Genomic DNA, 15,241 nt, shown 5'->3' with positions numbered 1-15,241 from the left:
TTATTTCGCGCTCGCTTTAATCCAGTCCATTCCATTTCGTTCTCGCGTTACCTAAAGGCATCACATTTGCGACGATAATACTGGGCATTTATATATTCGCTCTTGTGGCGCGTAATTTGTTCCGGTGGAACAGAACAAAATAAGAATTAATTACGCTCGACGCGTGTATCGGAGTGTGTGTTCTGCTCTATTTATTTAAAATTCGATAAAAAAAAGCGAAAACAGCTTCGTATATCAATATCCGTTATATCGTTGAAATTATTATCGTTACATTTATATCGTAATTAATTACTATTCGCGTGCACGCGAATACACTCGACAAATTATTAGAGCTTGTGAAGAACAAACCAGATTTACATCCGCGCTATTGGAAACGTAACAATGCTCCGGAATAACATCCAATGGAAGTTCGATAAAAGCTTTCTAGCGTGACGAGCAATGAATTGTCGAAGAAATACACGTTTTTTTTACATATTACACGAGCCACGCTTCGAAGGGAAAGGTCTGGAGGGGGGAGGGGAACGAAAGGGGGAAATTGACGAGGGAGGGAAAGGGGAGAGAAAAGAAACGCTTTGAGACAAGACGGAAAAATCCCGGCGAATGCTGATTGCTTTAATTGCTCGAGTGCTCCGTTTATGTATTTTACATTAACTCCAGCCACCCTCCCCAGCCCTCGATGCCCCAGAGTGCGCCTTTTTGTCCCCTCTCCTCCCTCTTCCATCACCCGTTCACCATGATACTCTATTATTCAGGGCAGTTCTTGCGCGTACTCGACGGATCAAAAGAGATAACAGCAGGATATCCAATTTATCTCCTCCGCGGGGGAAAGAAGCGCTTTGACGAGCTTCTGCGATTGTAATTACAATTAAACGCCCGGTACTTGGCGGCCAATTTCTTAGGGATACGTGCAGGATTTTCGCTCGAGTGCTCCGGCGCGTTGACTTTTTTTTCACGACGAAGAATCCGCGCGCGTATCAAGGAAAGATTCAACGGCTTGCGATCGCGATAACGCTTCTCGGACATGATGAGAATTCAGCACGTTTTGCTAAAAGCTGCCCGCGTCAAATATCATGTAAATTCGGCCGCGCTATTTCACTCGGATAAATATAATAATCCCATTAACATGGCAATTTATGTCAATTTTAATCTGACCACATTCAATTAGAATAAATATATATAATTGTAACGATTATTTTTTTTTTACTCTGAACGCACACATAATTAAATGATAATAATGCGTAAACTATACGTGCGTATAGTTGGAAAGAAAAGAAATGAAAGATCGAGCGGGTCTTGAGGAATCTTGGAGAAACCACATTTCCAATAATTTTTCTCACGGCTAAGTACTCGCGGTACGATCCTCTCAAACTTCTCGCCCTTTTTCTCTTCGCCGGTGCTTTAATAATCGCGAAACTCGAGCGCGTATATTTCAAAGCCGCGGGTATTCGCAGAACTTCCGACCATCGATCTTCGAATCCCGGTATTCGCTCATGAATACGGCGCGCAAATATTCTCCCGTGCGAGCGACGAGCGCGGGCAAACGACAAAAGCGATAACTCCCTGCTTCTCGAATGCGCGTATCGATCGTAAGGGAGGAGATCGATATAAGCCGTGGAAAGAAGGCTGAATTACGGAGTTAGTTACGGATCTAAAGTAGCGAGGCGCATCGTGGAATTAGCGAGCGCGTCGTTCGACGAGTGCCCAGGAAAGGCGATTTGCAGATTAGTTCGGGCCACCGATGACGCGCGCTTTCAACTATCCGCCCCTTCAGACGAAATAGAGTATCGTTCGTGCACCGAGAGCGCCCCGTTAAAACAATCGAAATAAAGCAAGCGGTCTGTTCTGGGAATATTACGTACGGAGATGGGACGCGCATTTCAACTGCAAACGACTGATAAAGGCAATTTAAATCATTTCGTTTAAATAGAGAGTTGCGAAATATTTCTATGAAGGAAATTATATAATTGCTACAAATATACATGTAGGAAATATTAATTTGAAATTTGTAATAATTGAAATTGCAAACATAAAATAAATTAGTTTTAATAAATTACCATATATTATTATTACAATATATAGTAATTGAAACATTGCAATATTTTTGAAGCTCGTTAAAACTCCATATCAAACATTTACTTTATTATTTCAAGTGATGGTTAGTAAGAAAAATAATTAGAAAAGGAAAAAAACAAATGTGCATTTATCTTGAAAATATCCATTAAATATACTGCTCAACATCAACAAAAACAACTGCAATGATATGTATATTATAATAATAATTTTAAAACATGGATCTAAGAGATCTAAGTTGTAAAGAAAGAAAATAGAATACATACAAATTGATATAAATATAAATATAAAAATTAATATTTTATCATCTAATCATAAGAGAAGTAACTATACGTTAATTGATTATTTGAAATCGCTTTATAACGAGAAAAAATGCATATTAAAATATTTATTTCTGATTCTAATTAAAATCAAGAATACATATTAAATTGATAGAATATATTTTAAATTTATTTTAATTAATGTATAAATAAACTATTACTTCTCATTCTCTAACCATTTATAACATAGAAAAAATAGAGCTATATGTTAATATTTTACTTTTCCGACTTGAAAAACTATTTTGAAATGATTAGAAAGAGAAAAGGTATTTTATTAATTAAAATCCCATTTAAAGTATATATTTACTTGATTTTAATTAGAATTAGAAATATTTTAAATATGCCTATCTCTGATTGTGTATAAATTTATATTTATATCACGTAAAGTAAAGAAAATGTTGTTTGAACTGATTAACATTTTTAGTTCCCCTTAATTTCCGAGAGATCTTAATAAAATATTCTAATAAAAATATGTCTTGCAAACTTGTCGACTCTCTCGATTGAGATCGGATCGGGAAGTTAAATGAGAGATTTCCAGAGATGAGGGCAATATAATCAGCCCTTATCAGTGCAGCACTCCGCAAATCAGGTTGCATAATTGAAGAAAAAGAAATAGAGAAGGCAGACTTACCGGGATAGCAACGCAGTCTTCGAGCTCGGCGAGAGGCGATTCCGAGCAGAAGGTGCCCTCGGTGAGGAAGGGCGGCCGGGGAGGCGGCGGCAACCGGAACTCAGGGGGTGGCCCGGGGCACTCCGGGCACTCCGTGCTCTCCAGCGTCTCCAGCTCCTCCATCCTCCACCTCAGCGTGCTGAAAAATCGAGAGTATCACCGATTAATCTTATTGACGAAGACACATTAATCGGGAGCACGAAAAGGGAGGGAAGGTGAGGGTGAAAATGTATTGTTTTTCGAAAAAAGTATTGTCCGATCCGTGGGTTTCGCGATCAAGCAATATTCGATACACTTAGGAGCATATCTACAAAGACATTAACGTGGATTTTAAAATTTAAGACTGCAATAATAATTAACCTTTACTCGCTCGCTCGCGTGAAATTAATGAAAATCGCGCCCCGGAAAATTCCATTAGTATGAAACCGTAAAGTGGCGCGTTTTTATCAGAGGTATCTAACTGTCCAATAAAGAATCCCATGTCGGAAAGCACGGCCACATCCGGCACGTGATAAGATAAAGCCATCCTCGACGGACACCTGCGCTCATTCCAATCCTTTCGTCCCGTCCAATCGTGAGGATATACTTTTTCCTCATTTTTAATATGCAAATGTGTAATTTTAAAATTGGCTCTGAAAACTCAATTTTTGTTTCTCCGATTGCATCTGAAACTCATTTGAAATATTTTCATCTCCATTTGCCGAAGATTCTAGTTAATATAATGACATTTCTTTCAGCGATATTATCAGTTTCCTTTCTTCATCCAGAATATATTTTAAATCTAAGTTTATGCCAAGAAAATTTTCCTCGAAAACTTTTCTTCGATTCAAGTCGCTTTTTGTTCGGTAGAGGGTGAAATCGATCGAATTTGCGGAGATTCGGTGACAAATTCCAGAGAATCAAATATACACCGTACCGTACAAAAGAATATAGAAACGGAAGCTAAAGACGAAGGAACTGAGACGCGGAGGGAGAAAAATCGCGGCGTGGTCGGTATGCTAATGTCTGGGGACTTAATTAAGGTCTCATAATGAATCAGTCACAGGGCTGGGCTAGAGTCGCGCGAGTAGGTGCGCGCGATTGTGCCGGTTGATTAATTGTCTCGCGCCCTCGCACTCCGTGCACTACCGTACGCATAACAGAGCAAGGAAGAAGGGAGAGGGGATGATGCGATATGCTCAGCGCATATTCGTCATCTACGATCGCCGGCCGATCGATACTTCCAGCGGTCTTCACCGACGATGATTTCCGTGAAACAAACCTAATTTTCAAACACAGCAGAACCTCCCACGTTTCGTATAATCATATTAATGCGTGACGTCATTTTAAATATAGAAAGGAATATACGAGAAAAGCCAGAAAATAAATTTGTACAGAAAAGCAAGGAATATACAGTGAGACGGAAAATAAAAAAGATGGAGGATTAAAAGAGAGATAGAAAGAGATAAAGATTAGGAAGAAAAATGATATGAGAAATGATATGAAAAAAAAATAAGAATTACGAAGAAAAGAAGATGAAGGAGGGAAAGAAAATTTAAAGAAAAAAAATTAATATAAGGAATTCAAGAAAGAAAAAATGATAGAGAAAGAGAGAGAAGAAAACTAAGGAGAAAAGAAAAGAAAGAAGAAAAGGAAAAAACAAGTACCAACGAACAAGGAGAGTAGAATAAGGAAAGAGATGAGAAGAGGGGGACAAGAGGAAGCAGGAGAAAAAAAAATAAAGCGAGCGGAAAGAAGAGCGACTCGGTGATGAAGAGCGTATCGAGGCACTATTTTACACATACCGACCCCATTCCACCGAGGTAACGGTGGCCAGAAATTATGAACGGGTAGAAGACCCGGAAGGAAGAGGAAGAGAAACAGAAAGAGAGAGAGAGAGAGAGAGAGAGAGAGAGAGACCGGAGGAAAAATCGAGGGGGTTTCGCAGAGCGAGAGCGTCCGGGGTAAAAGACGGACCGCGAGAAGGGGGTGCACACGTCTGCGCGTTCAGTTTAATAAATGCAGTCTTCCTTCCGTCCCGTTTCTTGGCTCGACTTAGGTTCAACGACGCTCTACGTCGTAGCGAGCGATGAGGAACTACAACCCTACTCGCTCATCGCCGCATCCCTTCTTTTCCTTCCCTTCGTCCCCGTTTCTCTCATTCGCATGCAGAACAGAGGGCGAAAAAGCAGACGAGCGAGCAGTGCGAGTACCGCGCTCATCTCGTTTCCGATTGCGCGAGATCCAAATCTACAGTTCGCGTGATTTTTATTTAATTCCCATCTCCGATCAGACAGACTGTCGGATTTCTAGCGGTCGAGCGGTATTCGTTTTTTTTCCAGACAGAATCCTGGGAATGGAAGATGTATCTATCTCTTTCGCGCACGACCAAATTGCGATCGTTATATGCAAATGAAAGGCGCAGCCATCGTCTCCACGGTTAAATTTCACTTTCCTTACGAATCGTTATTATGACAATAATTGTTTCGAGTACAGGGCACATAACCCAAAAAATTCTTACATAGAAAAAAATTTTAAAACAAGTAAAAGAAAATAATTTGATATTTACTGTAGAAATAAAATATCTTCTATTATAATGTTTTGTATTATGAAGGGAAAATTCCAAAATTATATAAAAATATATGTGAGAATAATACTTGAGAAGCACTAAAATTTAATAATACTTGAGAAGCACTACAATTTGCTTATGATTTAAAATGTGGTAGAAAAAGTGATGGATATTTTATTGATTTCCTCTTTTTTTAATTTGCCTTAAAATTAATTCTTTACTTCGATAATATTTTTAATTAAGATGAATCTAACGGGTAAGGCGCACACGCTCGTAAAGTTAGGCGAGTATGGTTGTCGTACTTCGAAGTGAAGATGAAGTGGAAGATAATACCCGGAGCGGCATGATGAATCACAAGTAGAGAAACAGAGTTTCGAATTAAATTGTTCAGTTTTGTATTAATTGCTGCCAGTCTAAATGTAGTTTTAATTTAAATAAAACACAGCGGAAAAGAGAGAGCAAACTATAGAGACAAAGTTATACCATTAATTACGCATGCATTGTAAAAACATATTAACTTCTTTCATGTTTCATGTTATTAATCATAACGCTGCGCACGTAACATTTTGAATATATCGCGGTTAAATAAAATCGACGGTATAGTTATAATATATTTCTCAGCTTTATATTAAATATTGTTTCATCGTTTCACATTTTTATGAGCGGATTAAAAATTAATAAAAGCCGATCGGAGCATTTTTCATATTTGCTCGAGGTAAATACAATAAACGCACGCGCGTTTATAATATTGCACATTTGAATCCCGTCAAAAAAATACATTCAAAAATAGAGAAAGCGAGAGAAAAAGAGGGATAGAAGGAAAAAAAAATAAAATGTCAAATCCAAGAGAATCGATTCGGTCGTCGCGCGAGCCGAGAAGATCGGCCACCCTCGAGCTTACGAGCGGCAAGAAGAAAGGGAGGACGGTGAGAGGTGGGGGATGGGAGAGCAAAGAAACGAGTAAACTAAGGGGGACACCGCAAAGTGGTCGGATGCTTTTTCCGAGTGGCCGAGCGAGAGCGACTGTCGGGGACTAGATTGACCGCGGCTCTTTTCGGCGTTGCCGGAATTGCCGAGGGATTTATCGAGCGGCGCTCTTACCGATTGGACCCCCCCCCCGTCCCACCGCCCTTACCCCCTCGTCGTTCCAAGTCGTCGGAGTCCTCGAGAAGCTATCGAGTTAGAAGAAACGGTCCGGCGCGATTGTGATTATTGGTGCATGATTGATTTTATTAGAGAATCAAGAGGGTTTACTTTACTCACGGAATCACGGGGCTCTCTCCCTTTGATTTCGCAAACTGCGCGATTAATATATCTCGCAAAGTAGATTACATCGCGCAAATTCCGGCTCGCTGATTTCAAAACAATTAATATTATTCCACGAGACTTGAAATTCAAAAATTTCAAGCTGAAAAAAAGTTGTAAACAATTTTATTTTTTCGCGAAACAAGCAATTGTTGCAAAAAGAGACGAAAGACAGAGATGTGTGTGTGTGTGTGTGTGTGGGCAGAGTGTAATATTTCGAGAGATTCCAAGTTTCGACGAACAAATTCAATCTGGTAATTTCTCTATCTCTCCCTCTCTCTTTCTCTCCTTCTCTCTTCCTCTTGAAAAAAAAATAGGTTAATCCCGGTTGCGCGCTGATAAGGGTTAAATTCCGTCGTACGCCGGGGATTAATCCCTTTTCTCTATGCTACCGGATGCGCGCGCCTGTGTTGACCACGCTCTACGTTTTAATTAGGCAAATTTTCGTCCCGCGGCCATTTGTCACGATAAAGCCTCCTCCTCGTTCAGTCGCGCGCGACACCCGTCCCGAAAAATCCCCGAATGACCCGGTCACGTACGCGCGGTACCGGAATTTATCATTTCCTCCGGTGCGAGCTTCCCGGCTTGGCAGGCGACGTATTTTTCCCGCGCCTTGTACAAACTCTGCGAGAGGCAACGAAGAGTTATGATTATCGCGCGACACCGCGGGTCATGTCAGCCGTTTTCACTATTTTCGGGCTTGTTTCGGGCTTCGCTTGTTCCCGCGTTTCGTGTTTCGAATACGCGATGACGATTAGATAAGAACGGAAGGTCTTCAATTTGTTTCATCCTTGCATTTCTCGGCGAGATCGTCGAAAAATGTGAGCAATGCAAAAGTGAGCGAAAGTTTTCATGCAAGTTGAATTGAGAAGATGAGCGGAATATTCGATTTATAATTGTTGAAGAATATGAATGAGAAAATAATTCGCTGTCGGCTGTTTTTAAAGCATGTGATGAAAAAAGGACACGAATTCGAGACGTTTTAAATGAGCGAATTTTTTTCGTTTTCAGAGAAAGGAAGCAAAGAAAGCAAAAGGCCTTCTTCTCCGGAAAGACTAAGCGAGTCTCGTAATCACTTGGAGATGCGGAGGCAAAGGAGTTGAGAAGGCGAGAGAAGAGGCGAGTCCTCCTTATACAACCTTATAAAGGCGGCCGAATTAGCCTGCGTTAAATGCGGGCGGCGCGGCTGGCTTTACGAAGGATAAAATCGGCGGATTGTCGTTTTGCGCGGCGTCCGTGTCGGCGTTACGAAGTTTAAATTAAGTCATTTTAATCCCGCGGGAAAAAGGGGAGGGGACGGGGAGGGGAGGAGTTGGCGCGAAGGGAAGAGGCATCGAGGAAACTTCGCCGGTCCTCTTGTTAAGTTCCGACGTTAAGTAATCAGATTAGCCCCGGAACTAACCTCGAACGCCGCTGAAAACGCCGTTGCGGGAAGGAGAGTCCCTTGCGTTAATCCAGTTGCGCTCCGGCGAAATTTCGGTTCGGTAATCGCCTCAAAAAAGCGAACACACGAGGGAAGAAGAGGAGCTAACACCATTCGTCGCGGAGAGCCTCGGATAAATGTGATTCTTCCTCGAATGAAATAAACGGACATAGATTTTCGGGACAAAAAGTTGCCTTGAATCTCTCTTTCTCTCTCTCTCTTTATTTGCTCTTTATATTATATAAGGTTTAATGTCATCAATTTTCATTCGTGACAAGTAATTTCCTCTTTATCAGATCTTTTAGAGATTTCAACATCGTGACATCCAACGTCAGCGACGTTTCTTCAGAATTGCCACATTTGACATTTTCATCAAAAATCCGTCCGTCAAGATTTTTCTTTTTATTTTAATAAAGTTTGATAAAAAAAAGTGAACTTATTTAGGAAGATTCTCGGGAGAAAAATTGAACGGGCAAGTTTGACCTCGCGGAATTGAAGGGAAACCGTTTCGCTCTCCAAGGCGGAAACTTGAGCGTCGCGCCGTCACGTTAATAATTATAATTGCATTATTGCGCCGTGACGTCCGATCCGGCGACGTCGTCGGCTGCAAATTTTCAAGCGGAGCGCGAGTATCGGGGGAAATAATCCCGACTTTTCCTCCCGCAGCAATAATTCAGTCGGGCCCGACTCGGCTTCCGCGAATTGTATTTGGAGTTAATCGTGTTTCTATTGCGAAAGTAAGGGGCTTCTTCAACTTTTAATCTCACAGAGATTCCCGGGATAGCGAAAATACGACGCTCGTATTATAATTCACTCCTTTCTAACAGAATTCAATTATAAATAAATTGAATGAATTTTCGAACTAATTTCGCGCAATTTGTCATGCATCGGTACTATGATAGTTCATGATCTAAAATGTAGCGTGTATTTTGAAATACTGATTTATAATTTTAAAGCTATTTGTGACTAATATAATTTTCCAATATATTTTATTATATTGAAAAAATATGAGTTTCAAAATTATATATTACTAAATAGGAATTTCCAATATATTTTATTGTTTATCTCTAATGTTTATTACAGTATTCGCTTCATTAATTCGCGAAGGCGTTCATTCGTACACGAAGATGCGATGATGCGGGAGGAGAATTCTGACTACCAGCAGTTTCTCTAGATACGAGTTGCGAGTGTCAACAGAGTGCCAACGGGCACCTTGACAGAAGAGAACCGCCACCGTCGTCGTCGCCGTTGTCGCTTGCCCGCCCGCTGCGCTAACGAGAAACTCCTTTAATTGGACGTTAACTCGCTCGACGATGCCGAAGACACACGAAACAAACTTTTATCGAGAGCACGCGGGAATCGAGTGCGTTATCCTGGTCGATTCAACGGGTATCATCCAGAGAGAGAAAGAGAGAGAGAGAGATAGATAGAGAGAGATAGAGAGAGATAGAAAGAGAGGAAAAGGAAGAGAAAAAGGGAGGAGAGGAAAGGGGAACAGAAACGCCGAAAGAGAGAATCTCGCAGGAACCGGAGCGTTAATCTCGTTCGCCGCCTTCCTGTCGAAATAACGAGTCCGACTGAGCTCGCCGCCGTTAATTGGGCAAATACAGTCATTAGCGGACGCATAAAGATAGGAGGAGGCGGAGAAGAAGACGAGGATTCTCTTCAGACCGAAACGACGTACATATGAATAATTCCATTCCGAAAGAGGCTACTCCGTTTTTTTTTTTCGCTGCTCGTTTCTCTATAAATATGAATCGCTTTCGGAGCAAAATGAAGAAAGGAGATTTATCGATCGTTTTTTTAATAAGTAAAAATATTTGACGGTAAGAGAGCGTGTAAAAAAAATTAACCAAGCTTTTATCGAGCTTTAAGGCTGAAAAACCTTTTCCGCGAGAGCATATATCAATAGTGGTTTTTAATCTTTCTAAAAAGAAACAATCGATAAAACGATGTAAATAATAATTAAAGCAGATGTTTAATAATGATTGCAGAGATTACGCGAGATTACGTAGAGATTGGAATTTTTATAATTCAAGCAAAAAGAATAAAGCTTTATTCTTCAGAACAAAGTTTTATTCTTCTCTGGATACCTCTAATTAAAAAGCGCGTATGGGGTGCGACTTTATTTTCCTGCATGATTCGCGTCACCATTTCCGGCATACGGTAGCGCAAAACGAGCCAAACGGCTAGTTGTCGCATTATTTCAGCATTAGCTTCGCTCACTCGGCTCGTATCTCCTGGTTAAGTGATACGAGCGCTACTAATACACAGAGAGGGAGGAGGGCCGAAAAGTGGATGGGAGAGAGCGGAGGCTGCGCGTGTATGGCTAATGCACAACTGTTATTACTGCAGTTTGCAAACAGCCGGCAGAACGGTAATGCAATCAGCGGTGATACAATCACGCGTGTACCATTCCGGTAACTTGGGGAGGGAGCGAGCCCGGACGGGGCGGGGGGATGAAGCGGAGGGGTGGGAATTGTAGCGACCTTTCACAAAGGCCCCGATGAGTAGTAAGCCATGATGTTGGAAACCCTCCTCTCCATCCTTCCGTAAAATCTACGGTAGATAAGAGACCACTCCGAATAAATGTGAAACTTGACGTGTGTTTCAACGACAATCCCAGTCTCCAGATGTGAAATTTTATTATCCAGACTACGGTTCTTTGTGTTCGGCGTCTCGAGATTTATTCAAATAACACGCACAAGATGTGTATATATATATATATATATATATATATATATATATATATATACTGGAATTTCTTTTTAGCAATTTGTGTTGAGTTTTTATTGGATTGGTAATAATAATTCTGCCAATAATAATTGTATGTGTATCAACTGAGAATTATATATAAATTAAACCGCCATCGAATTTAACGTGAAATTTTGTCGTGTCATACCCGAGATATCATTATTTACTATATATTGACATTACATAAAATCATAAATTTGATAAACAAAGTTAATTTACAGTTTAAATGCGAAATGGGGTTAGAGTTACAAATTACTAGAATTATCATTATCATATCATCGTATCTCTCTTAAAATGTTTTGCAAAATTTTCCATTGACTCTGATATGATTTCTGATAATTAATAATTACCAATTTTAAGTAATTAATAAACTATATAGTCCTCATATATATATATATATATATATATATATATATATATATTTAATGCATTTAAAGCATATTATTAATGCATTTTTTAAATATCATCATTGAAACAATACGTTGTGTTGTGTCGCGTACTAAATGCAATATTTCAACGCGGAGATATATTTAAAAAAATATTAATGATAACAGAATCGCAATTCCCCTCGCATTAATTAAATTAATTGTGTTAGTTTTAATACTAACATTATAATAATTTATAATATGCAGATAATCCAATGTTAACGTGTTACATTTTATAAATGATTATTTTATTTAATTACTTTTGTGAATATTACGCAATTTAAATCAGGGAGTTTATTATTATTAAATACACGTAGTTTGCAAAACTTTCCCGATCATCTTCCGCTTAGGAAAATTGTTTCAACACTTTAGTCGACTTTGCTTAAACATAATCACGCAACGAATTCGCGATGAGAGGAATATGACGGGCTCACTAACGGTTTATGCAATGTAATGCAACTGCTTTACATATGCGCTTCATTTCTATACACATAGTACAGCCCGATATAGTAAAGGTAAGTACTCTATCCTTGGTAAATATATTGCGTTCTCTACACATTACACAAGGTGTTCCGTAATCACCGACTCTACATTTTAATGAAAGTTCATTTCTTAAAACATTCAAAGTTTTCTTCTACAAAAAATTAAAATTGAAACTAAACATACAGATTGAGCAACACGCCAACTAAACATCAAATTAAGACCTTAATTCAAGTACTAAACTTCGTCTGGCATTTATAGAAAATTTTGTATCAGAAATATTTCACTTTTTCACTTGTATACCTTCAAACTCCCGCGTCTGCTTATCGTTAAAATAAAAATCAGTGCAATAGATAGACGTACGCGGGAGTGTACACCGGGTATACGGGACGAAGGAACGTCGGGGATCATGAGAACATAACTCCGGCGCGGAAAAGACTCAAGACGACCTCATCTCTATGTTAATCTTCCCTCCGCCTCAAGCTCCCCGCATCCTTACCGCGCCTAAGGACCGCGCCGGTCCTCCGTCTCCGAACGACGTCTCTCTCTTCCTCGTCCTTCCTCGCGACTCGTTTTGCGACCTCGGGGCCTAGCCGGTTAGCCTGGCTTCAACCTGGCGGACCACACCGACGCGAACGACTCCGCGATATTTGTTCGCGCGACTGGAAATAGGATACGCGCGCCGAGAGGATGACGGTGAACACCATTCGCGATTAGTATCGCTCGCAAAGAGGCAGGGACGAGAATAAGGATTAACGGATGAATCACCAATCTCCGTGTCGTTTATCTTTTCGTCCGTCGTGAATGCAGGTTATTTACATTGTAATATATTATGATCTGCATAGATTATTTTACTCGAATAGAATAAGATGTCAGTGAAATAATTATCTTGATAATTATTACTTCAATGAAATAATTATCTTGATAATTATTTCACGTAGAGCATTTCATGTAGAGCAACTTCAACAAGAGTTGACAGATGGATCCGTTCTCCGTGTCGTCTATCTTTCTATCCATTGTGAATGCAAGTTATTAATAAATAATTATCAAAATGATTATCTTTACCAAAATGGATCAATAAAGAGACATGGAACAATTTCAATTAACGATAGGTGATCAAGATCGAAGAAAAAAAAAATATCAAAGGCAAAGGCAAGGATACACACACACACACACACTTTCTCTTTCGCTTTTTGATCAAAATTTCCACGAGTTATTCATAGAAGCGTACTTATTCCTGGCAAATCGACGATGGGAGTAAGATCGTGAGAACGTTATAAGGCGATGAAGGAATGTTAGGTTGAAGGGGAAAAAACTTCTTGCCAAAAACGGGCGATAAATATCAATAAACGTTCCACGGGGACGAGCGATCTCTCGCGCGTTCGGAATTAAAACGGCGCCGATGTCGCGACGCGCGTATTATTTACGACGAGGATCTCCCTCGCGCGGTGCGTTACGCGCGGAAATTATAGCGTAGGTGTCCGCCGTTTCCCCGATACCCTCGCAAATTTACGGACCGTTAAACGCGACGAATTTACGCGCGCGTCTTTTCACGACGCTGTTCGCGACCGCGGCTGACTTTATTATCGTCCGTGTCGCGCCTACGCCGATGAGTCGCGGTTTAACGGACTGGAGTCGGCTCGCGAAAAAACGCATGCGAGCATCGAGACATACAAGATGAGGCACGAGTCGAATTTCTCAACGATATTCCAGCTTGCGATCAAGCCTTCCTTCTCGCAAAAGTTTCGATAGACATCATTGCTTCATCATTGTTTCAATAAACATCAAAATAAAATGTATAAATGCTAATAATAAAATAATAAAATAAATAATAAAAAAATAAAATAATAAAAATAATAAATTCAATAAAATATATTTATCTGATGATTAACGAAGTCTCGCGCAAAAATAAAAAGTAATGCCGATACATAAAAATATACGGGTAACGATATAAATTTCACTCTATATGAATCTTAACTTTGAATCTCGGGAATTGCCGTCAATAGCAAAAGGTCAATGGTAGCTTGGGCGTTGGGAGGACGAGAAGGGATCGAAAAAACTCAGCCGCGATATGAGAGATGAAATTATTTACAAGCCCGACCAATAAGCTATCAGAAAGCTATTAAAAGTTTTCGCGATCTAGAAATAACGTCTACACCCGGCTGGCTCCTTTCCCCGGGGAATGATCCATCCCTCTTCCCTGCAACTCTCCTCTTTCTCCCCTCCCGCATTTCCAGATCTCCGCGGGAGAGATGCGTGCGTTTTTTCCCTCTATTTCCAGCCCTTTTCTTCTGACCGCCCGTCACCGTTGTTAGGGAAGAAGAAGACCACTTCCGGCATCCAATGTTAAAACGCGGTCGACGGAAACTTTTCCCGCTACGGCTGGGAAGATCCTCCGTCCTCTTCCTCGGACTTTCCTTGGTCTGGATTCCCTTTTCCGAAAGTGTTTGAATATTGCATGATTGAGGCATGATCGAGAGAAAAATGGAGCAATTTTTTGAATTTATATTGATCGATTAGTATTCGAAAAATTATCGAATAAAATAATCAAGAGACGCTTGAATTCCAAATTATTAATGAATATTATTAAACAATCAAGAGCCGACTAAATTCTTTATGAAATGTTTGATGCTATTGAATGATTGAGACGTAATTGAGAGAAAAATGGAGCAATTTTTTTGAATTTATGTTGATCGATTAATAAAAATTGCCGCAAAATACCAAGTTAAATGATCAGAAACGCTTGAATTTTAAATTATTAAGGAATATTATTAAACAATCAAGAAACAATTAAATTCTGAATTACTAATGAATATTATCTATTTCTTATCTGATTAGAAAGTATCAGTTTTTTAAATATTTTATTTCATGTAAATCTTACAAAATAGCTTCTACGTAAATTTTGCTACTCTTTCCGAAACGATTAAGATATTATATAGATTACGAACTATCGTTTCACGTTCGAAATCTAGTTTCGGGACACATTGGAACATCGAATGTTACATAAATCGAAATTTTGAAATCGGAATCACGAAACGTCGAAATTGTCTATTATTTTTTTAGATGGAAATTGTTACTCGTTTTACAATCGTTATCAGACCAGCCCATTTTGTTTTCCACAACAGCATCGTTTGCGATTTTTCTGTCGAAAGCGATTATTAACTCACTCTCTTGTTTTCCTTCCTCGAATATTTACTTTTTTTCGCCACAATCATTTTTTTTTCAAAGAATTAAAATTTAACACAA

General features: G+C 39.6%; 1 protein-coding gene across 3 annotated transcripts in view; it reads right to left on the bottom strand.

The window, feature by feature from the left end:
* The window catches only part of LOC105253632, a 372,672-nt gene that overhangs the window by 80,482 nt on the left and 276,949 nt on the right, over positions 1 to 15,241 (bottom strand). For all 3 annotated transcript variants that reach the window (XM_025408060.1, XM_025408061.1, XM_025408059.1), the window contains one exon: positions 3,022 to 3,199. In XM_025408060.1, coding sequence (XP_025263845.1) covers positions 3,022 to 3,183 — 162 coding nt within the window. In that variant the 5' untranslated portion in view covers positions 3,184 to 3,199. The remainder of the gene's footprint in view (positions 1 to 3,021; positions 3,200 to 15,241) is intronic.

This window comes from Camponotus floridanus, unplaced genomic scaffold (genome assembly GCF_003227725.1).
Source record: "Camponotus floridanus strain SB8 unplaced genomic scaffold, Cflo_v7.5 scaffold2, whole genome shotgun sequence".
NCBI lineage: Eukaryota > Metazoa > Arthropoda > Insecta > Hymenoptera > Formicidae > Camponotus > Camponotus floridanus.
This window is presented reverse-complemented; position numbering and strand designations above follow the sequence as displayed.